We start from the raw sequence: 25,075 nt of genomic DNA, 5'->3' as shown, positions 1-25,075 counted from the left end.
CCTTGTTACCGGCCTTAGCCAATCCCCTCCATTGCTGTCTCTGGTATATGCCCAATTTCCTAAATGACAGTTTGTGATGTCAGGAACCTACTCTGAGAAAAAGGTTTGTGTGCAAAGGATTTTATTTAAGCTCCCGACATGCTTTGCTCTTCCTGGTTACAGCGGCTGTGGGCTGGAAGGGTATTGGTGTATCCAGCCTGGCGTAGGTTGCCTTGGATTCACTGCTGGGAAAGAAGACGTCTGGATATGGATGCAAGACTGTTGGCTCTCAGCACAGCACTCTGAAGGTGACGAATACAGATATGGCAGATACAGATATGACTGGGCTTTCAGATTGGCTATTGCTGTTAGTATTACGTTCTGTGCAGGGTATTATACTGGGGCAGTGCTGCTGGGAATTCATGCACAACGATACATACCAAAGATTAGCAGTTTCAGACATGGTGTATATCGCATACTAGTCTGGGGAAGGACTCACTGACAAATGATTATTATAAATGCTTTCAAAACAATTCTACTCACTGATTTATGGTAGAGATGGAAACTAAGTGATGGCTTGTGTTGTTAGTAACAGTGAGCTGGGAGTGTGTGTGAGGGACTGCAGCTCCCAGCATGCCCTGCTGTCCCTGGTTAGTGAGGCTGGGGAACACATGAAGGCTTGTACCACACAGCGCTGAAGTAGGTTTCTTATTTACTCAGTTTCTTATTTGTGTATAAAATTATTTGATACACAAAATGTGTGCTATAAAATAGTCAAAACCCAGGCTAGTATAGGTTTAGAGTATTGGGTACATGCAACTCTCTTAGACAGGATGGGCCTTCACTATATGGAAGAGACCATGCGGAGCTGCGGTGTAGTGAGACTACAACTCACTGTAGCTGTGTGCAGTGCAGAATAGCAAAGATGGACACCAGAATGTTCTTGCAGTTGAACTATAGACAGATTTATTATCAAAGACAAATGAATAAGCAGGGTTATTGCATATACTCACATACAGATGGTAAATGATAGTAATACTCTGAGGACAGCAAAGAGAGGATGCACACCGGTTTATCCCACCTCCTTTAGAGTCTGGGCAGGGTAAATGCACCTGGTCAGCTTGACACCCCTTTGGAATCAGTCAGGACAGATACCTCAGTCCTCAGGTTGATAACCTCTAGCTTTAAGAGTCCTACAGCCGACTGTGGATCAGGGTTGAGATACTGCCTGTCTCCTATGTCTTAACCGTGGCCCTATGCTGAGGCAACAGTGCCTGTATGGAAGGGTACTTCCAGCTACTTTCCTTGGTGGGGCCAAAACTGCTCTTGCTTCCTTCTCTCTCTATCTCACTTTCCTCGAAAGTGCTCTACGAGAGTAACTATCTAACTGGTCCTAATTCACAGGGTCCCTGTCCCTGACTTCATTAGAGTATAACATGATGACTCTAGGGTAGAGATGGCTTTACTGGGGCCCTGTTGATCCCAGGCCTTCACCTGAGACACAGAGGCAGCCAAAGAGGAAGACACACCTGCCAAACACTATATTAGAGTGCAAGAGGTGTGGTCAACCCAAATAACAAATAAGGCATAAGTGCAAAGGATAAACTAGATACATGGGTCTTTGCCCAGTAACAGCATAAACTAAGGAAGTTGTAGGGTTTAAAGCCATAGGGGCATGTTAACCCAATGGGTCCCTACAATAGGTTGAAATAAGTGGCCCAAAGTCATTTAACCCCTTCAGCACCCTGGTTTCTTATTCAAATAGGCAGAATTACAAGGACGCCCACTTTGACGCCACTTTTCCTGGCAAGAACCCAGGGCGGGCAAAGCCGCCCAGGCGCCCTAGGCAACCCGGTCTGGCCACCTCGCCCTTGCACCCCCCCTCGCGTGTGCTTTGGCGCGATGCGTAGGGTCATTGCTCCCACCCACCGTGTAATGACAAGCGGCGGGGGCAATGACTAAGGAGCGTGAACTAGGGGTAGGCAGGAGAGGCTCCTGCCTGGTGCCCCCCAATCATTGCGCCCTAGGCAGCTGCCTCTTCTGCCTACCCCTAGTTCCGGCCCTGCCAGAACCTTTTTGGGCCAGGCCTGAATGGACTGCATACAATCCGGGGCAACTGTGCCTGCAAATATATGGGTTGAAATCCATGGCCCATGGTCATTTAACCCCTTCAGCACCTGTTACTCTTTTCATTTGGGGTCTGTACACATCACATTCTTTTGTATAACCATGCATATTGGGCATTGACCTGTTTAGTAGACCTCTGGTGTTGGCGATGTATGTAAAAAAACTGCAAGATAAATGATGTGAAGTGCAACATTTTTTAGAAATGCTGTCAAAACTGCCTGTTTGGGGTAGAAAGAAACATTTAGCCATTTTGAATTTGTCTGAATGTGTACTTTCTGAAAATATATGGTTTTCAGGGGTCACCTTGCTTTTTTTGCAGTATTTTACCCCACATAAAACTGCTGCGTGTTTATGAATTAAATAATGGTTAGCCGTGACATTATTATGCACAAGGTATATTTTGGGGTTTCTAAGTGCCATGTGCTTTGATAAACCTATGTACAGTGGGCATCAAACTGTTCAGTAGACCGCTGGGGTTCATATTTAGGGTACCTAATGACCTGAAGCTTTGCGGCTTGTTACTTTAGAAAGACATGTGTACCTATTTTGAATTCAGGGAATGTGTAGTTTCCAAAAATATATGGCTTTTTGGGGTGAGGGTACTTTTTTGTAGCTTTATCCCACATAAAGGATGTAAATGTGTTGATTTTGCAAAAGCTGAAATGACAGATACAATAGATCGTATGGGGTATGTTCAACTTGGGGCCCCTAAATGGCACATACTTAGGTAAACCTATACATATTGGGCATCAAACTGTTCAGTGGACCCTGAGGTGATTTTTGGAAATGTCATCAAAATAACCAACTTTAGGAAAGCTTTGCGGCTTGGTACTTTGAAGTAGAAACATGGGTACCCATCTTGGATTTGGAGGACTGTGTACTTTGCCAAAATATATGGTTTTCTTGGATGAACTTTCTTTTTTGTAACTTTACCCCACATAAAATTATGTTGATTTTGCAGAAGCTGACCACAAAGGGACATTTTCATTTTGGGGCCCCTACATGCCACATACTTAGGTAAACCTATACATATTTGGCATCAAACTGTTCAACTTTCATATTTATGATGTTATCTAGTTACCTTAAGACCTATAGAAGATTAGAAGCTGTAGATTGGAAGCTTTGAAGGGATTTTTCAAAAATTTTACACATTTTTATAAAAACCAATAACTTTAGGAAAGCATTTCAACTTGGTAGTCTTGAGCAGATGGTTTTACCTATTCTGGATTTACCAGAATCTGTTCTTTACAAATATGTATAGTTTACTGGGCTAAAGCTACTGTTGGTGAAATGTAAAGTATGCCGTTTTCTGTAGCAGTTCTTTGAAAGTTTGATAGTGTACTGCTGGGAGGTTTTGAATTAAACAAGTAAGAAATCTCCATAAAACTATAAATATTTGGTATTGGCTCATTCAGGAGACATGGGACTGGAAATCAGATTATTTTACTTGCAAGATGAATATGAAGTTGCTTCATTACCATTAATTATGTTCAGCACATGAACAAGAAGAGTATACTCTCCATACAGTGGTGCTTGAATGGTTGTGAACTGTTTAAAAACATTTTTTTTCAATAATTTTTATTTAATTTTTCATTCAAACAGGAAGAAGATTTCAGTGACAATTATATCAATTTAGTTTAAGCATATTAAACAGTAGATAATAAACTATCTTAACCAAACACAATGCCTGTTTCTTTTTGTTACACGATATGTAATAACCTAAACAAGAATAGTTACAATATAGTATATCATTTTATGAGCTTTAAAAGGAAAAGGAACACTAGATGAAAGATATTACGGAAAACCTTAAATTGTATATAAAATAAATAAATTGATAACCTCTGTGTAATCTCCGGTTAGGATAGAACTATCCTGATAGAAAGGACAGGTCAAGGCCAGTTATTATTGCTCATTGGGCCCAGGGTTCCCAAATTTTTAGAAATTGGTCATAAGTTCCCGATAGTATAGAGGTTAGTTTTTTATTAATCATAATTGCAGTTTTACATTACTTCAACTGGGAAATTGGGAGAAAGGGAGTACGACATAATTTGGCAATTCGTTTTTAGTTGCTGTGAATATGTGAGTAGTTAATTTTATGGTATTTGGGTTAATATTAGGAATACATGGGTTCAGAAAAGCAATCCGATGGATATGGGTAATAGAATCAATAATACCAAATACTGTAGAATGAGAATAAGGCTTTGTATCTTTCTTTGATTGACCCATTTTTGAAAATGGTATCTGCAAAATATGGAAAGTTTCAATATGCTTGTGTTGCTATGAAACAAATTATAGTCCAGGAATGTAATAATGTAATCGAGAAGAAAATATAGCTACACAATAATATAGGATTGCTTTCCACTGTTATTTGTGTTGTGGTGCCCTCTTGGGGTAAAGAAACAAGATTATGAAAAAAATCCTCAACACAATAAGTGAATCGCACAATTCCAGAATGTAAGAATGCAGTAGTTAGAAATATAAATCTTTCAGAGTATTATAGGGAAAAACCCTAACACTGATGAATCAAGTTATTATTATTCTTGATGCAAAACTATTGCTCCAAGTGTGAAATTTTATAAAAAAGTATTGTGAGGATACTGATCTTATATAACGCTATAAGCAGAGATGTACAAAAAGTCAATATGAACCTGCACCACTTTGATAGTTTCAGTAAAAGCATGTAAAGAGTCAAAGCAGGTCTATTACACTGGGATAAGATTGATAAGGTTGGCAGATTCAACTTTAATTCCAAAGTGCATCACTGACCAATATCCCAAGATATGTCCCTTCTAGCAAATAAAGTAGCTCACGAGTGGGGCTGCAGGAAAAGATTAGGGGGGAGATTTACTAATCCACGAATCCAAATCCCGAAAGGGAAAAATTTGGATTGGAAACGAAAATTTCGCCGTTGCAACTTCTTCGTATTTGTTGCGACTTTTTCGTCGTCGCCGCCGCGACTTTATCGTATTTTGCGCGACTATTTAGTCGCCGTCGCAATTTTTTCGTATTGAATGATTGTAAATGGCGGAAAAACCAATCGGATTTTTTCATGACGGCGACAAAAAAGTCGCGGAACATACGGAAAAGTTGCAACGCAGATGAAAAAGTCGCAAAAAAACGCATTCGGACGCCTTTGAACCGTTCGTGGATTACTATATCTGCCCCTAGGTGTTGTTAAGATATTCCCCAAGAGTTTGGCTGCAGGAGGAAGGTATTTTATGTATTTTTCCTCAGGCACGTTCAGACGAGAAGCAATACGTGCTCGACACCAGACGTGCCTATTCACAGGCCGCAGTTCCACCAAGCGCATTGAAAGGTGCCTCACTTTGCACCGCACGTGCTGCTAGTCTAAAGAGGGGCACAAGCAGCCAATGGGGCATTAGAGTACCCCTCTGTCACCACAAAGAAAGGGCCCAATGCTCGCAACTCAGCCCTTGCCAAACAGCTCCACGAAGTTAGAGCTGCAAACTGTGTGGTTGGCCACACCCCCCTCCTTTAAAATTTTCTATATTTGATCTGATTTCTTTAACTAATAAAGGATTTTTTTCTGAGAGAGGAAGTCCGATACCTAAGTACATGTTTACACAAAAGAAGATAAGAAATCTTATTTCTTTTTCAGTGCAGTTTGACCATTGCCTGGCTCTGGCGTTGCCTTTGCCTGATCCCTTTTGTACCGCGTTTTCGGATCAACCTTAGCAGTGTTTAGAAACCCTGTCTTCCCCGCAGCAAAAAGTCTGGGCCCCAAAAGGGCGTTGGTGAAAACCGGGGTTGCCAGGGCTGTTGTGCTGACAAATACATTACATAGCTTCAAGAAGCCGTTGGATGTTGTTTTAGCAAGTGAGGAAATACAGGGTTATTGCAAATAGTTCTTAGTCCAGGGACTGGTCTGATTTCCATGTTTTAGTCAGAAATTTATTCTGAGGCAAATTGGATAGGCTTTAGAACTAGAAGCTAGGTAGGTTTTTATATAGAATATAATAAAAGGGCGAACTTGTGTGGATGGATGTTTTTTTAACCCAACTTACTTTGTTACTATGTTATTAAAGGGATCCAAAAGGTATTCTAAAAACTGTACCACCTTTTTTTAACATGTATAATCACTTTAATTCAGAGCAAAAATCATGGTATATGTCCCTTTTAAGCCATATATATTAATCCATTATAATGACATCTTCTTCCAAAAGCTTATAAGAAACCAACCTACAAGTTGTTGGTATCTAAGCAGCAGCGTCACATGGGAATCTATGAGATGGACGAATTCAAAAGGTTGTATGTGTTTATGTGCCAAGAGAGGGGTTCAGAGCCTCAAGAATCAGTGCTTAGTCAGATGAAGGAAATTAGAGAATCAACAAAAAGGAGACAACTTGACCTCTCCACGCAGAGCATCTCCCAGGAGTCATGCCAGGTCCTTGGGATCCTCCTGCAAAATGATGTGACATTCACTCAGGTGCTCCTCAGTGACTGCATGATCAGCGAGGATGGTAAGTACCTGACTGGCTTAAAGGCAATATATCATTTACCCCAAGAGCTAGTGTATTGAGGTTAAACAAAAGTAAAATATTTAAAGAGAACATTTAGCAAGAAAATCGCAAAGTGTGTGTGTATATATATAATATAATTTCATAATGCAATCCAGGTTCAGTGGCGTGTTGGATGTTTTGCATTAGGAATGAAGAACCTGTTATCATTTCCCCAGTTAATCTATAGGGTTTTCACTCTTACAAGGTGCTGGGATGGGCCAGACGAAACAATGCAGGATCCAAATGTATAATAGAAAATGTTACCTTGCACCAATACATAGAATCTTGGAAGTATTGCCACCAGCTGTGCATTGTCCCCCTAGGTTGGTGGGGCTTTGTTTTTAGCAAGAGCCTTAAACCCAGACTTTCCTTCCCTATAGCTTATTGGCAGTCTGAGCAGCAACACTTGGGGGCTGATTTACTAAGACACGAATTAGAATTCGAATTGGAAAAATTCCGATTGGAAAACGAACATTTTGCGACTTTTTCGTATTTTTTGCAATTTTTTTCGGCGCCTTTACGACTTTTCGGAAATTGTTGCGACTTTTTCGTTACCAATATGATTTTCGCAAAAAAACGCGAGTTTTTCATAGCCATTACGATTCGCTCGTATCTTGTTGCGACTTTTTCGTATTGAGCGCTCATAAGCGGCGGGCGAATCTTTCAGACTTAGCATGATTTTGGAAGCCTCCCATAGGACTCAATGACACCCTGCAGCTCCAACCTGGCCCAAGAAAAGTCACCATACTGAAGCTTGAATGAATCCAAACGCTACGAAAAAATCGCAACATTTTGCGCAACTTTCAGAATGGCTACGAAAAAGGCGCACCTTTTCGCGCAAGTTTTAACGCTACGAAAAAATCGGCAGATTTTGCGCAACATTCGGAATGGCAACGAAAAAGATTTTCCGAAAAATCGCCAAATACCGATCATTACGAAAAAAACGCAATCGGACGCATTCGGCCCGTTCGTGGGTAAGTAAATGTGCCCCTTGGTGTTGGCTGTGCCTCAGAAGCTCTTTTTGAAATAAATAGACCCCATAGTATACATTGGCATTTTAAAACTGGCCATTCATGTACAACAAACATCTGTGGATGGATTGTTTGTACCACTAATATAAACAGCTACATCTAGCAGATGGGGGGATATACTGGGCAGATTATCAAAATGTGAGATCAGAGCTCATCACAAAAAAAATCACCCACTTTCTATTCATTCCTATGGGATTTTTAAAAGCGGATGTATTAAACGGTGAAATCTAAGTTTTACCCATTGATAAATACCCTTCTAAAAATCCCTTTGGAATAAACAGAAAGTGGCTGAATTTTTCTGTGGTAAATCTAATTTCACATGTTGATAATCTGCCCCATGATCTCCACTGTAGAATGGAATAATGTATTTTTATGAGCATAAATACAGTTCCCGTGATGTGTCTGTTTTCAGTCCAAGCTTCCTCTTGGCTGTTAGGCTGTTTCTAAAGCATCTGAGGAAAGTATGCAACAGTGAAATAGCCTTATTGTTCTTGTACTTCTCCAGTGTTACATTATTTCTAATTTCATGTTGTGAATGTGTCAGGATTTAATTTCTTGATTATTGGTCAAAGCAATATGAACCCTAGTCGCCATAATGCATCTAGAATGGAATCTGTTTTTATGATTGATATTGATACTATGATGTGCTTGTGCTTTCAGTCCTTTCTTTTCTGTAACATTACTTGGTGTGAATAAGCTGAGGAACATATGTGGCTTTATACTGTTTGTGTTGGAATATCAATTTGGTGTGGTTTAAGACACGAGCTATATGGCGCAATTACCTATATTAGACATCACCTTACTACTAGCTACTTGTTTTTCTATTTGTGCTTCTACTGCCATGTCAGGATAAGAAACCGAATCATGGGAATTTGGGAAAGTAATAATTATTACATATCCAGACATGCCTATTTTCTATACTGTCAGGTTTAGATGTGTTACTTAAAGGAGAAGGAAAGCTACTGAGGCATTTTATTGTCAATAGATTAGTTACAGTAGTGCCACCTAGAATGCTATTTTTATTCTGTGGAATGCTTTACCATACCTGAGTAAACAGCCCTAGCAGCTGCCATTGTAGCATGGTCTGACATCACTTCCCTGCCTGCATGCTGCTCCCTGGAACAGCTCTCAGCTCAGATTACAGCAGGGATGGGAGGGGGAGAGAAGAGGAAGCTGGGCAGGCTTGCGCCATGCCCTGGAGGATTTTGCTCAGAGAAGGAAGTCTGACACAGTAGATTATGTGTACAGAATAGAAGCAAAGAAATGTATTTCTTTTCACAGAGGACTCAGAGCAAGAATGTAAGTGTTTATGGCTGTATTTACATAGACCTTTCTTCTAAAGCTTACTTAGTTTTTACCTTTCTTACCTTCTTTAAAACCAGGGGGTACTAATATTTTACTGTAAAAAATGTCAGCATTATAGTATAATTACATTACAGTAATAATCCTATAATCACTCTGAGCCCCAGTAAAGAGAGAAATAAAGCAATGTTCTCTTTTGCATTGGCAGGTCTTAAAGCTTTCCTTCAGGGTATGCAGTCCAATTCCGTAATAAAGCACTTGGACCTTAAGGTGAGTATCAGCAGGTTCCCTCTTGGCAGCAGTTTTTTGGGAGCTGAAAGTCTGACATTCTTCTCTTCACAGGGTAATAACCTGCAAGCTAAGGGCGGTGAGGCTTTGGGAAAGTTCCTGAGACACACAGCTTCTCTAACAAGGTTTGTGAATGTAAAACGTAGCCAGACATCCAGTTTACTGTCATTTTAGAATATCATGTCCCCCAGTGAAACACTTTAATAGGCAATTATTGTCTTCTTTGAAAGCATTATATACATGTTCTGCAGGGATAAGGAATTAAAGTTCTATCTTTTCCTCAGTCTTACTTTAGAATGGAATAATTTGGGGACCTGGGAGAATGGATTCTCTTTCTTCTGTGAAGGACTTGCCTTAAACCAAAGCTTACAGAAACTTGATCTCCGAAACAACCAGATAAACCACAAAGGGGCAGAAGAGCTGGCTATGGCACTACAGCGCAATTCTACATTACAAGAGTTAGGTATGGTTTCCAGTGACTGCATGTTGCAGAATAAATAGGCTTTTGTTTAACTGATATTTTTTGCTTTCAATTCTAAATATGGCTTAAAATTATAAAGCAGTTATTATTTAGAAACAATGTTTATTTAGCAAGCAAACTGGATTTATAGTAGGCCTCACTTATAGTCTTTGGCATTTTTAAATTATATATCTGTGGATGTTTTTGGCAGATCTTCGCTGGAATAACATTGGTTTACTTGGAGGGCGGGCCATACAAAGCTGCTTTGAAAGCAACAAAGCACTTGTAAAGTTGGAGTTATCTGGGAACAACATCTCAAGTGATGTGCTGAAGGCCATTGGTAAGTGATATTTAAATTTACATCTAAATCCTAACTTGATATCTCCAATATGTTTTTAAGTAGTTTTACTTTTTTTTTTTTATCAAGAACAATGAAAATAACTGAGAAACAAAGTTTCCTGTTTTTATTACATCCAGAGATGAGATTTAACCAAACATAAGCATGTTTGTCCAAATATATGTAACAGTGCTACAAATGATGAGTACCTGCACAATCTTTGGTGCCCTTTACAGTGCAATAAATGTAAGAATAAGCCTTCTTAAAATAGAAAGCATTAACATAATGTGCTGTTAAATAGCACAGATACAGTCTAATAATTCAGAGCTATAAATATAAGTTATAAATTTATAAATATGTGCCTCTGAAACCCCTCCTGTGCTAAAATAACTGTTTTGTAGGGCTGTGCGCCCTATCGACTTCATCTCACAAAATACAGCTATGCGTGTAGGGGTGAAGTGGGAATAGGGAGAAGCTGGGCGATGCACCTGGCTAAACTGCCTGGGGAGAACACCGAAGTTTGAAGGCAGCAATCTTTTCAGATCTTGTCCGCACACAATATTGGAACATGGCTGCTGAAGGTTAGGATTTGGAGAGCAAACAAACAAAAAAAACCAAAACAAAACGTGAAGGCTAGGGTGATATGATTACTCCCACACACACATTCAAGAGATGCAGTTATAATTCTAAAGAAATTTGAAGATTTATGTTAGATTTGTATCATTGCTTACTGTTATACAGGTATAGGACCCATTATCCAGAATGCTCGGGACCAAGGGTATTCCGGATAAGGGGTCTTTCCGTAATTTGGATCTCCATACCTTAAGTCTACTAAAAAATCAATAAAACATTAATTAAACCCAATAGGATTGTTTTGCATCCAATAAGGATTAATTAAATCTTAGTTGGAATCAATTACAAGGTTCTGTTAATAATTCACTGTCCTTTTGAAGCATGAGAGCAGCCACAGTATGAGACTGGTCTGGGCAGATGTAAAACACTTTTCAAAAGCTTCCCAGCCTATTTTTCAGTAAGGAATGCGTTGCGTTCTCAGGAGAGTAATTGAAATGAACTTCAATAAAAAAAATATATATACTGTATATACTACTCATCATAACTGTGTTATTAAGCTGCTGCAAAGGTTCAAATGTATGGCAGCCTTAAGTTACTGCTCCCCATTCATTTTGCACTCCCCATTCATTTTGCTATTTTATGCAGAATGTTTTTTAGTAGTTTGTAGTTAAACAACAACAAAGCATCCCATTTTCCAGTCATTCCATCATTACCATCTGCGCAACGTTCATAAATAGCAAATAATTTATCTGCTCCATTTGAGACAAACGAATAAAAAAAAAAGTGCATTATAGGGCACTTTAAAGCGCAATAAAATATATTGTTGTACGGACTGATAAAGTATTGTACACACGTGTGTGTAACATGTACATATAACAAGAACATTTTAATTACAATGGAATTCTATTGATTCTTTTAGAATGAGCACTAATGGGTGTCATTTTTGAAGGGTCCCCTTAAATTACCTCAGAGCTTTGTTATTTAGTCTTTAGCATTGTCACAGTAAAAATAACTTCTAGTAGCCTTTCTGTAAATAAAAGCTTATTCTCTATGAATGTGTCACAGAATTGTGCATCAAACATAACCAGGAAAGGCAGTTTGTAAAGAAAGGAAATATGAACCAACAACAGATACTCACCAAGGAGGTTCAAAATCTGAAGCAGGATAAGAACAGACAGGTGAGAGCCTACACTCTAACCCCATAATGTCTGTCTGACATCAAGATGCTTATTATAAAACTCTGGCTTTTTTCCAGTTTATTAATATGATGGAAACCATCGATAAGCAGAGGGAAGAAATGAATTCCATCAACAGGTCAGTTGTACAGGTTAGGCATAGATTTCCCAAACTTTTTTAAATCTTTATTTTGCTCCTTATGTTTTTTTTTTTCTTCCATTTGGGACAGGAATGCAGTTTTACAAGCTGGAAAACTTCGGGGGACCCTAGAGGAGAGGACGTCTGTTGTGAATTCATTAACTGCCAAGTAAGGACTGTTTAAATTGTTCTTTAGTGCGTCTTATAGACATTCTTCTGATACCACTGTCTTTCTGAAGGTTGCAATTGATGGAGGCTGATCTGGCTTTGTCGCACCAGAAAGAACAGGACCTGGGGGACCTCCTGAGACAAGTAAAGCAGCAAGATTCTAGTATGATGGAAAAACACGCCAAGGAACTAATGAAGGCAAAAGAGGTTAGAGTCCTATCAATCATTAGGACCTGAGAAGGATGCTCACAGCAATCCCAAAACAGTAACTTATGAGCAAAATTTTGTTACAAACTATCTTTTCATGTTGCTCCAAGTAGCCTTGAAACAGATATTTTTAAGCAGGTCTTGGAGGCACAAACAAATTTACTGTGAAATAGGGTCTGCTGCAGGCTGGTAGTGAACACAAAGCTAAGAAACAATCAATTATAGCCCTTATTTAGTAACCCAAGTGGTAACAAAAAAATGTTTTCTGTATAGGAATTCAGAGAGCATGAAGCCAAACGCAGAAGGGATTTAGCAGCTGCAAATGAGAAAAATCTTCATTATCGGAGCAAGGTATGTTTGCACACATGTATCAGATCAAATGCTTTAAAAGGACACTATTGCTAGCCTGTTCTTTTGTTTAAAAATGTTTTGACAGTCGCATGCATTTTGTTTGCATCTTGTTAGAAGAAACAGACCGTGCAGTGGACCCAGGCCATGGGATCTGCTTTTTCTATAGCTGTACAGTTCCCCCTCCCTCCCATGGTGAGGAGTGGGGTTGCAGTAATGGGTTGTGATAAGCGTCGGGCCCCTCCAAAGATTATTTTTTTGCAGGGGCCCCTGGGCCGAGTTGTTATACCAGAACATCTATGCAGTGGAGAAATCACATCCTTCTACCTTAACATCACTACACCGACAGGCATGATACTCATAAATAGATGGGCAGTTTTTGTCACAGAAAGTATGCATTTTTGCACCAAAATCTTCCTTGTCTTTGCACGAACAAGCCAATGCTGTGCCTGTCAGTGCAATGCAATGCCTTGTCTTTCTAATAGGCTAATGGCATTTGCAGCATTGCATCAGTGGTGGAGAAACACCCAATAACTCCAAGCAGCTTCTTTAGTTCAAGTGAGTGGTAGGGAATTCCCTGGAATTTAAAATTCTTAAGAGTAATACAGTCACCAGAATTTAATTACAATGGTTCCATTGAACATAGGTGATGGCTGAAACACAGAGGTGTGAAAGTGTGATACATTTACAATGGTGTCTTGAATCCCTACCCTGGCAACAGCCTTCCATGCACTCAGAGCCATTGCTTTAGCATGGGTGTAGACACACAGAGCAGATTTCAGCATCAAATGCACTCACATGCTTTGGCATTGAAATCAAAGTGCAGGCACTCAACTATTACTGCTTATAGTGATTTAAAGGAAAAGGAAAGGCATTTTGGCATTTTATTGGCAAAAGATAAGCCACAAGAGGGCAAGCTAGAATGCTATATTTATTCTGCAGTAAAGCTTTACCATACCCGATCAAACAGCCCTAGAAGCTCCCTCCTTTTGTTTAAGATAGCAACTGCCATTTTAGCTTGGTTCTCAGTAGCTTCTGTGCTGCAGCTTTGGCTGCTGGTAGCTCAGATTACACAGCTCAGTTGGGAGAGGAAGTGAGAGATGATGTGCCATGCCCTGAAGGATTTTTCTGAGAGAAGGAAGTCTGCTACCAAAGAACATGTCTACACAAAAGAAGAAAATAAATCCTGTGTTACTTTTGATAGAGGACTTATGGCTGTATTTACATAGACCTTTCTGATAAAGCTTAGTTTTTACCTTTCCTTCTGCCAGTTCTGCCACAGTAAATTTAACAACATTACAGAGGGTCATAACCTCTCTTTTCCTCAGAATACGAAGTGTGACCTTAAAAAAAGCTAAGTATTCTAATATCCATTCTCCACCATCTGTGACAGTAGGGCGTGGCAAAGTATTGTGATAAAGCACATTGTCCTTGGTTGCCTTTAGCCTAATGAGCGGTTCAAAATGACAGAAATAATGACTGCTAACTATGTTCAAATCAATATATGCATTCAGTTGATCTGAAATGATTTGGAATCTGTTTTTATCTTGAATATTAAACCAGAGCAGATGTTAAATACAGGGAATATTTCCCTTTGTCCACATGAACAAATGTTAAACTAATCTGTCATCCTATTTAGCAGTGTGTTTAGAAATATTGATAAAATTAACTCGTGGCAATTAACTGACTTTGGCCTATACTGTAGATTGATGAGCTGGAACGAAAATGCCAAACGCAGCAGGACCTTGTTTTTGAGCTGAAGCAGGAACTGACAAACACAACTGCAGAGCTGAAGCTGCGAGCTGTGCAGGCAGAAGGTAACAGTTATCCCATAAACCATAAACATATCAACTTTCTATCAGAGCTTATGGTTTTCTTTCTTGTGTCTCATGTGCAGAGCGTTTTGAAGCAGAGAAAAAGAGATTCAGACAGTTCAGGGATAATTCCACCACGCTACATCAAAAAGAGGTTAAGTATCTAAGGTTTTGCAACATGTCCTACTGCCAATTTTGAACTTTTGTAGAAGAAAAAAAGTTTTTTTTGTGGTTATGTGATACTGTTTATTGACTAACTAATATACAGTATATATAAAAGGATGTAAAAAAATAACATCTCTTGATCAGGCATTTCCATCATGAACAACACTTTACTACTATGATCTTTTTTAAGAATAGCATGGCTCTACCACAGCTGAGGATTTACAGACTGCGTGTCCATGCTATAAGCCTGTTGTAACTCAGGCACATATGGTTTCATTAATCAGTCAAAATTTCTTTCTGCTGTACTGGCAGGTGGATCATATGGCAAAGCATTTGGAGGATGCTGAGAGAGTGACACAGGAAAGGGTTCAACGTCTCGAGGCTACAAAGCTGGGCTTGGAGGAGGTGAGATCAAGTGGTGGCCATATGGAGTTATTCTTATGTAGGCAGGTGGCTGCAGCACTTTTCCTTGACTATATTGCATTTGCTAGTACGGATATTGGACCCCTTATCTGGAAACCCATTATCCATTATTCCGAATTATGCAAAGGCCATCTCCCATAGACTCCATTTTAATCCACTAATTCACATTTTTAAAAATGATTTCCTTTTTCTCTGTAATAATAAAACAGTACCTTGTACTTGATCCCACTAAAGATATAATTAATCCTTATTAGAGGAAAAACAATCCTATTGAGTTTAATTACTGTTTAAATAACTTTTTGTAGACTTACGGTCCCATATCTGGAAATCCCAGGTTGGAGCATTCTGGATAATGGGTCCCATACCTGTACGTCCAGCTTGTAGATTTAAATGCTGCCTACTAATTCAGCTTTAGTGGGTTTTGTCCCAATCTTTTAATTCAATCAGCTAATTGAACTGAATGCCTCCACCATTACTTATAAGGGCTCTGGCAAACGGGGAAATTAGTCGCCCGCGACAATATTCCATGTTCGCGGGCGACTAATCTCCCCGAGTTGTCATGACCCGCCATCCCACCGGCGAACATGTAAGTAGCCGGCAGGATGGCACACGCAGCGGCGCGATTTCCCGAAATCGCCAAAAAAAAAAAAAAGCCTTGCATTATCTGCACATTGTCTGCTTTGACAGCTGCTGCTTTGTGATGATGGATTTGTATCACTTTCCTTGATCTTGCATTGTTTTTGCAGGAACTGAGCAGATTGAAAATAATGTTAGCCAACCAGCATACTCAGGCAGAAGAAGAGCTGCAGAAAGTCCGTAGTTTTGTGCAGCTTGAAGAGGTAAAAATTGGTACACTATAAGATTTTTCAGTTAGACTGAAAATTATAGGGAAAAATATCATTTGTGTATTCTACAGACCTCCCAGTGTACATGAGAATTGAGCTCAGCAACTTTTACAAATAGAAGAGGCTAGACGACTAGGACAAGTTGTAATTAGAGGGGTTGTTCACCTTTCGGTTAACTTTTAGTATGATGTAGAGCAGTGATCCCCAACCAGTGGCTCAGGGGCAACCCCTTGGATGTTGCTCTCAGTGCCCCCAAACCAGGTAGTTATTTTTGAATTCCTGACTTGGGGGCAAGTTTTGGTTGAATAAAAACAAGATTTCCTACCAAATAAAGCCCCCTGTAAGCTGATAGTGTGCATAGAGGCTGCCTAATAGCCAATCTTAGCCCTTATTTGGCACCTCCATGAACTTTTATGATGCTTGTGTTGCTCCCAAAGTCTTTTTACATTTGTCTGTGGCTCATGAATAAGAAAGGTTGGGGATCTCTGATGTAGAGAGTAATATTAATAGGCACTGCTGTAAACAATGGGCAGAATTTTTAAAACCATTTCCAACATTACCAACTATAAGATTAACTACTCTGGTATTCTTTGCTGAACTACTGAGGACTTGCTGCTTTAGGCCAATATACAGTTAGCATGATTGTGCTTAATGACCATAGCATGTTATTTGTAACTTAGGGCCCATGCGTGTATTTTGTTTGAGTAACTAATATGTATATTTGTCCATTTTCAGCAGCAACACTCTGCTGTTCTTCATGACAAGCTCCGTACACTCACTCAGTCACGGGACCAAGCACAGAATCAAGTTTTGCAACAGAACCAGATGATAGGGGAGCTACAGACTAAGAACAACCAACTCAGCTTGGAAATAGAAGTCCTAAAAAGAAGGATTGATGGGATACAACAGGTATCAATTATATTGTGAAAAAACAGCATACTCATTGTAATCATCATTTATTTTTTTATATGTAACAGCAGCAAGTTAGTTATTGACTTTACAGTAAATAAACACACAAGTATGCAATTGTGCGCTGAAATCTGCTCTGTCTGCCTGCAACACAATGACTCCAGGTGATTTTTGGCCTGCGGATAAACCTGTGAAGGATCAACCCCATGTGTCAATAGCCTAACAAAGAAGGGTAAACATTTTAATTAGTGGATCCCATTTTATATAATTATCATCTTTGTTTTAACACAGCTGCATTTCTATGCCATTTTTAAGAAGAGCAGTAAGCAACAGTTATAGGCTAATGCCACACAGAATATAATTATTCTTGACCTAGGGGTTAAATGCAGGCCAGAAATCAACCCCTCCACTGCGTTCTTCCAGGCGCAGACACACAAAGCAGATTTTGGTGTCAAAACAACACTAGGCAAACCTGTGCTAATCCCCGATCCCCATGTGCTATTATCTTTTACTTTGTATCTTACTTTTATCTATTCACTTAATTTTGAAAGCTACACAAAATATTATTTTTTTGCACTCATAGTAGTAAGAGCTCTCTCTTTTGCTGTGCAAAGTAAGATTTCAAATAGACTGCACCTCAAGATGCCTTGTTTGCCTACCCATAGTCTCTGCCTGAGATCTAAGATCTCTCTACTAATGCAGTAGTTCCGTTGGCATAGTATGGCACACCAGGCAGCATAGGGCAGGCATAGTATGGCACACACAGGCAGAATAGGGCACACATAGGCAAGGAAGGGCGGGAAGAGTATGGCACACACAGGCAGCAAAGGGCAGGCAGAGTATGGCACACACATGCAGCATAGGGTAGGCAGAGTACTGCCTGTGTGTGCCATACTCTCCCTGCCCTTCCCTGCCTGTGTGTGCCATACATTGTGGGTGCTTACAGTCTGAGCCTGAGGTGTGAACAATCCAAGGGGGTGAACAATGCAGGGACTAAAAGGTGTGAACAGTACAGGGGATTACATGTTTAATTTTTCTAAAGACCCCCTTTCCTGTGAAATAGCCCCACACACTATATATTTTTTGAAAGTGCAAACCTTGCTGCTATTCAGCGGCACCATCCTTTTCTTTCCTACATACAGAACTGTGGACGCAGTTCTCTGGTAGAAGTTTGCAGTTTGGCATGGAATTAAAAAAAAAAAAAATCCAAAGTTACATTTCTCCCCAAAATTGCCATGACAACAAATAAAAACCTACTAAATATCAATCTGCAAATTCACTTGAACAATGTTTTTCTCAGTAAATATATTTACACCAGATGTCGGTAACAACCCAAGTAATTCACACATACAAAGTAATCAAAACAAATAATAAGTAAATAAGTTATGTGTAGTAAAGTGGAATAACGCAGGGAAAAAGTATTGAACATGCTTACTGAAATGTATTTAATACTTAATAGAAAAGCCTTTGTTGGTAATGACAGCTTCAAAGTGCCTCTTGTATGGAGAAACTAGTTGCATGCATTGCTCAGGTGGGATTTTGGCCCATTCTTCCACACAAACTGTCTTCAAATCTTGAAGGTTCCGGGGGCCCGTTCTATGATCTCTGATCTTCTTTTCATAGATTTTCAATTGGATTCAAGTTGGGTGTTGGACTAGGCCATTCTAGCAGCTTTATTTTATTTCTCTGAAACCAATTGAGAGTTTCCTTGGCAGTGTGTTTGAGATCATTGTTTTGTTGAAATGTCCACCCTCGTTTCATCTTCAACAACCTGGTAGATGGCAGCAGATTCTTATCGAGAATGTCCCGGTTCATTTCTCCATTCATCCTTCCTTCAGTTATATGAAGTCTGCCAATACCGTATGCTGAAAAACAGCCCCACACCATGATGTTCCCACCTCCAAACCTCACTGTTGGTATGATGTTTTTGGGGGTGATGTTCAGTGCCATTTCTCCTTCAAACATGGTGTGTGTAATGACATCCAAAGTGTTCCATTTTGGTCTCATCTGACCAGACTATATCCTCCCACAATTTAATTGGCTTGGCCAAATGTTTTGCAGCAAACTTTAAACAGTGGAGTCTTGCGCAATGAGTGTGCATAGTGGGCATGTTGGTTGAGTTCGTTACTTATTGTTTTCTCTGGAACAACTGTACCTGCTATTTCAAGGTCTTTCTGAAGCTCTCCACGGGTGATCCTTGGCTCTTGGACAACCCTTCTGATTATTCTTTTCACTCCTCTGTCCGAAATTGTGCTAGGAGCACCTGGTCATGGCTGGTTTAGGGTGAAATTATGTTCTTTCCACTTCGGATTATGGCCCCGACGGTGCTCACTGGAACATTCAGAAGCTTAAAAATATGTCTGCAACCAACTATCAGTATTTTTTGCAACAGTAAGGTTGTGAAGGCCTTGAGAGAGCTCTTTGCTTTTTTTTTTTTTTTGCTCAATGCGTTGTCTTTTATTAAACAGTTTAGCAAGGTACATACATACATGCAGTGCGTATTTTACAGTGGTATGAGTAGGCATATAGCTCTTTGCTTTTACCCATCATGAGATATTCCTTGTGTGATACCTTGGTAATGAGAAACCATTTTATAGGCCATCAACGAAGACTAAACACTGATAGGGGACAGGGTTGCTTTTTAAATGCTGACAGATTTCAGCAGGTTTCTTGGCTTTCCATGCTTTTTTGCACCTTCTTTTCTATAGGTGCACCTAAAGACACTCCCACCAAAAACCCTAAAATTGGAGCAAAAGCTGCGCTTTAAGTGCACACCTTGCAGATTTTCAGTCTAAACACCCCCTAACCTGTAAAATACCCCCTACAAACAATATATTCTTTGAAGGTGCAGACTTGCAGCAATTCAACTATGCCATTCTTGCTTACCTACATGCAGAATTGTGGACGCAGTTCTCCGTAGTAGTTTGGACTTTGGCCTGAAACGAAGATTATGCTATCAAACAAAAGCAGAACATTTAAGATGCCAACAATAAATCTTGTGACGTCAAATAATGAATTCTCCACCAAAGTCTAATCACAATCCCTGTTAGTTGCCTAGCACCACAATTCTGCAAAAAGCTGAATGCTTACACTAAGAAAAAGCATATATTGCCCAGAAATAAAGAGCCTCAGTATCTGCACTGAAAGCTGTGCTGATAAGTTGTCAGTTCAATCAAGTCCCCTGTTTCTCTCCAACCAAAACAGCTATGACTTCAGCACAATACTAACATCCATTATAAAGAGAGAGACTACAATTAGTGTAACGTATTGAAATGCAAACTGTCCCCTATTAAAAATCCAATCAGTGACCAACAACAATTTATAACCCTTTCAATAGTGCAGCCGAGTATGATATATTTTGAAAATATTGTTTGAAACATAAGCCGGGGTTGTGAGGGCAATAGTACTGTGTATTTTGTCTGATACCCCTTTTGCGGCACACCTTGCAGGCTTTCTAAGCAAACTGTTTGCCAGGTGTGGGGGTAGTGGATCAATAAAGTGCTTCCCAATCAATCGGGCCACATTGTCACTAGGGGCCATCTCAGGCATTGTCTCCTCTAAGCCACCAAACAACAGGGCAGGGATTTGGGGCCTGGTATGTACGGGATGTACTGCTGAAATTTGATGCGCCCTTATCTATACAAATGTTTTGGGAGGGGGTGTACACTTCTCCACAGTGCTCAGACAGGCTATTTATAAGGGGCCTCAATTTATGCATCCTGTAGAATTATTGTTGAAATGCAGAAACGGGAGCAGTAGCTGACATCAGTTTATAGGCATCATGGCAGAAAAAACAGGAATTTGCTTTTACGAGACCCATAGCTAAAGTGAGTCCCAAGAACCTCTTGGTTTCGGCGCTGTGGGATGCCATGAATAAGCATATTTAGGAAGGGACTTTGGGCAAGATATTGCTCGGCATACAGATTGGTATAGAGGACCATATCCTTTAGGGTGGACTCCGTGATAAATAACTGAAAAAAAAACAATAGGTTTAAAATCCCTGGTGTCCACCTCAATGCCAGCCACTGCAGTAAATTGTGGGGGATCTCAAAGGGAAAATTACAAGGTCTCCACTCGGGCTCACCTCGAGCTGCAGCATCAACCCTATCTCCCTCTTCTTCATTTTGCACATTTTGCTACTTCCATGGGCTCCTCGAGAGCACTAACCGTGCTACTACTACACCTTGACTCCTCAGTAAATGAGTCACTCTCTGAACTAGGGGGCACGTACTTAGAGTCACTGAACTCCTCCCAGCTAGAGGCCATGCAATGTGCAGCAGTCTCTTCAACTGAATAAAACCTCCTAGCCATGTTGCCAACAAATATATTCAAACTAATATAAACCCTAGTCCAAAATACTTCCAATCAGTGACAAGAAATCCAAGTAATCAGTAATTTTACGATGTAGAGCCAGAAAAAGCTAATGGCTATGCCAAGACAGACTACTGCACCACAGGCAAGGCAAAGACTAGAGAAAAAACCCTGAAGATTGGAATATCTAATCAGTAGTCACACTAAGATATGGTCATTATACAAGCAATGAACAGCAATACACCTGAATAACCAACTCAATGAAATCACTGAAAAAGTAAAAGAAAATGTGATTATGATGTGTGATTCAAGCTTAGGATACCTAAAAAAAAAACTAACGCAATCTGTAAAAAGTAAAAGAGAAAAACAAAACTGAAAATTCAGTAAATACAATCAGGAACAATGCGGAACAAGCAAGCAAAAGCCAGTAAATGAACAGAAACACACAACTAATTATGTAATAAAACAGAAAAAGTGATTATAACCTTATCACTAGCAAAATAAAAGTAACACAAGCAATAAAAAGTAATAAAGAGCAAAACAGAATTAACAGTTCTGCAAATACAACCAGGAACACCAATAAGCAAGAACACCAGTATATAAACAGCAACACAAAACTAAAAATGCAATGAAATCACTGAAAATGCAATAAAAAAAAGTGATTATTCAGACTACCTGATCACTTGCAGTGGCGTAACTAAAGTTTGTGGGGCCCCCCTGCAGAGGAACTTTTGATGCCCCCCCAGGTCACTTCCCCATCCCTTCCCCTGCAATTCCCTTTGGTGGGCTCACTTGGTCCCTCCCAGTCCTGCCAGCTCACTCGCTCCACACCAGTGACACGCGACCCGGTTTGGGTGATTTTAGAGGTGACAGCCCCCTCAGATCGCGGTGGCAGGGGAGCCCTACGTGATTAGTATGTGAAATACTAGTCCCACTACCAAAATAAACCATTTTTATAGCAAAAGCAAGGCTGAGAATGGAAAATAAAATAAAAGCAAAGTAAAACAATATGTATGTGTACACACGTGCCAGCTACGTGCTGTTTTCAGGGGTCAGGAGACTCTCTTCGCAAACAATCTTTTAAGTTTTACAAATTAGAGTCTAGATGCTACTGAGTACTGAGAGTGAGCTCCCATGACAAGAACTTTGTTTCTAGAGGAGCCATATTATGTCAACTCCCTTTTAAAGAAGCTATAGTACTAACAAACACATGTAAGCAACATTATTTTTAACCATATGACAAAACTACTTTGCAGTTTCAATATCACATCAGAAGACATTCAGGTTGTACATGTGTGGACTTATAACAAGCACAGTCCTCCTGTCCCTGCTGAGGTGATGAATTAAAACTGAGACATTATTACTTTTTTGTAATACCCAGGAACTGGCCACAAAAGAGGAGGAGAAATTGTCTGCATTAACAAAGGTGCGTGTAGAATTCCATGAACAGATTGGACACCTTGAGGCCCAGCTGGCAACACAAGAAGGACTGAGAGAGAAAATCAGTGCACTAGAAAGACAGCAAAAAGGTAAAAAACAAAGTTTTATAGGGGGTTTTTATAAATACAAAATATACCCTAAGAGTGTGTAGCATTTTGCCTGCACTTTCCCCTAAAAAGCCAGCCCTTTGTTATGTATCAAGAATATTCTCCCTTGCTGACAATCAGTAGGGCAGCTCCCACTAATCTATATAAGTAGAGTTCTAACATTATGCTATACCTTCATATCATATGCCATTATCTGGTTGAGGAAAAAATAAATGGACAGTTGAAATGGTTCTCAACTTCTCTGCCACCCAATATGTATTTCACAGACATAGTCAATACATCACCAGCTAAGGCCAGGCCAGCATATTTACCCCTAAAATACGCTTGGTAAATATCCTCTCTTCTCTCTCCCCCTATCTACCCACGTATGCCTTTTGCCACTCCAGTCCCATCTCTCACCACATCCAGAATACAGCGCCCAAAGTGCCCATGCATAGCATCAATGCCCAAAGTAATGGCTATACATTTAATAGATAGCCAAGTGCAGGGCGAAAATGTATATAAGAATAAACCATCAAGTAAGGTCATTTCTGAATGGTGCTTTCAAATCTAGGGTCCACAACAAAGTTTGGATACATAGGGGCGAGGGGTTAACTGTGGGGGCCAGTAGCTTCTGCTTATACCACTGAGACCAATGTAGGGTTTCAGTCAAAGAAAAGTTTTTGACAATCCATCTTTGTGCCCTTCCCTGTCAGTGCAATCACATCAACACCGTGAGATACTGTTGGACAAGGAATCTGAGATTTCCACTCTGATGGAAAAGCTTCGGCTTAAGGATGCAGAGATTCTGAGGATACGAGAAGAGGAAGCGCATAGAGCATGCTTACTGCAGAATGCTATCCACTCCTTCATTAGCAGCTCCCCCCTGGGCAGCACAACCGACAAGAAGTGAATGATTTGCTTACAGGGGAAGCCGGTGTAAATTTACATAGGGCTAAATTGTGTATTTACACCATTAAAATTGAGGACCAGTAATTGAATGCAATTTTTTTAAAATTTTCCTTTTTAATGCACTTTTCAAAGCATCTGTAATTTTGCACTAGAAAAATGCGTGTGAGGTACAAGCAAGAAGATGCAAAAGACTGGTAACCTTAAACTTAAATCAGGCTGTTTACCCTTATTCAACATTAAGTAAATAATGATGGCTTGTACTTAAAGGGACAGTATACACCAAAAACACTTTTTCTAAAACTTCGTATAATATGTTGAAAAGGGATTTTTATTGTGTAGCTTTTATTACTGAATCACTTTGTGTACATTGCAAATAAATACTATTTAATTTTTCTTCTTGACTCTAGATTTTTAGTTATATTGGTGTACAGATGGCCATCTCTGGTGTGTGGTCACGTTGGGGGGCTCCAGGAAGTGCAGGCACATAGTATACAACATTTAGAAGGCATGGTAGTTTTAATACTATCAATTAATACACAATGTACTGAGGGATTCTCATAACCCCATTTCCTCTACAATAGGAGTGTTTGGGACATATTCTAACTCACTAGCATGTTTTCCTTTCAGTTATCCCGAGTTTACAAATAGGTGGGATTCTCAGCTTTGGGTTGAGAGTTCCTGCCTATGGGGACTTTATTAAACCGGCTAATGTGACTCGTGTGCCTACAGTTCTATGTGGTCTTATACTGGGGAAGTTAGCATTCTGTTTCTTCAGAAGTTAAATTATAATTTTATTAGCTAAAAAGGATCAGGGCTAACTAATTTTGTTCTCAAAGGCCGATGGAGTCCATAGATGAGAGCATCATTCAGTTTAGCAGATTTTACTGGGTAAGTAAACAATGCACTTCCACGGCACACTGTCACTGTTTCTACAAATTTATAATCAGGATAACATACTGACCAAAATAGGATGCACATGGCATTTGAGGTTGGAGGCAAGTAGGTTCTCTGTGTGGGGAAAATGTAGCACCAATTTACTAGTGTATATAATGCAGGTAATTTAGAAATAAATTGGCAAGCCAGCAGGCCCAGGTAATCTGTGGGTTCTGGCAAATGCCAGAGAGGCTGCTGTAAGATGCCATGACCCCCCTCTGTGTGCCCCCCCCCCCCCCCCCCCCCCCACCTGTCTGGCTGCTTTGATGGTTTACCTTTGAGTAAACTTTAAATAGTATCAGTACTGAGATTAAGTGGCCCCCTGCATGGTTCTCACCTCAGCACTGCCATAGACAGTCACTATTTATTAGGCTGTCAGGGAGCTGTGTACTAGAAATGCCAGGGCCTATTTTGAATCCCAGTCCAGACCTAGGAGCCAGTTCTGTGCATTTTCAATTCTGGAATACTCCTGGGAATCAAAACACTCATTAACACCCTGTTTTCGGTTACCCTAAAATAAAACAGGGATTGTTTGACAATATATGCATTTATATGCAGGTAGCATTTATGACTTTTCGCAAAT

The 25,075-nt window shown here is 39.9% G+C and overlaps 1 protein-coding gene across 3 annotated transcripts; it reads left to right on the top strand.

Moving 5' to 3' along the window:
• Nucleotides 1-63: 63 nt before the first annotated feature.
• lrrc45 (leucine rich repeat containing 45) lies at nt 64-23,960 on the top strand. 3 transcript variants are annotated; one of them, XM_012971570.3, is made up of 18 exons: nt 64-287; nt 6,291-6,587; nt 9,168-9,229; nt 9,302-9,372; nt 9,532-9,710; nt 9,919-10,047; nt 11,683-11,795; nt 11,873-11,931; nt 12,023-12,100; nt 12,171-12,306; nt 12,580-12,657; nt 14,360-14,471; nt 14,552-14,622; nt 14,946-15,038; nt 15,803-15,895; nt 16,637-16,810; nt 22,503-22,650; nt 23,364-23,952. In XM_012971570.3, exons 1-18 carry the CDS (start codon nt 77-79, stop codon nt 23,558-23,560), a joined length of 2,301 nt encoding a protein of 766 aa, XP_012827024.2. In that variant the 5' UTR covers nt 64-76; the 3' UTR covers nt 23,561-23,952. The 3 variants fall into 3 exon arrangements, with proteins under 3 accessions (XP_012827024.2, NP_001184030.1, NP_001184031.1); NM_001197101.1 differs by having other exon boundaries at nt 93-287; nt 16,640-16,810; nt 23,364-23,960; NM_001197102.1 differs by lacking the exon at nt 6,291-6,587 and having other exon boundaries at nt 93-287; nt 23,364-23,960.
• Nucleotides 23,961-25,075: the final 1,115 nt, after the last annotated feature.

This window comes from Xenopus tropicalis, chromosome 10 (assembly GCF_000004195.4).
Source record: "Xenopus tropicalis strain Nigerian chromosome 10, UCB_Xtro_10.0, whole genome shotgun sequence".
Lineage (NCBI taxonomy): Eukaryota > Metazoa > Chordata > Amphibia > Anura > Pipidae > Xenopus > Xenopus tropicalis.
The sequence above is the reverse complement of the archived record's forward strand: the minus strand, read 5'-3'. Positions and strand labels throughout refer to the sequence as shown.

Bases quoted from the DNA above. Each gene is read 5' to 3' on its own strand.
- lrrc45 (XM_012971570.3), top strand. From the start codon at position 77: ATGTCAGGAACCTACTCTGAGAAAAAGGTTTGTGTGCAAAGGATTTTA. The intron at 10,048-11,682 runs GTAAGTGATATT...AATGTGTCACAG, and splicing joins TGATGTGCTGAAGGCCATTG to AATTGTGCATCAAACATAAC. The intron at 12,101-12,170 runs GTAAGGACTGTT...GTCTTTCTGAAG, and splicing joins GTGAATTCATTAACTGCCAA to GTTGCAATTGATGGAGGCTG.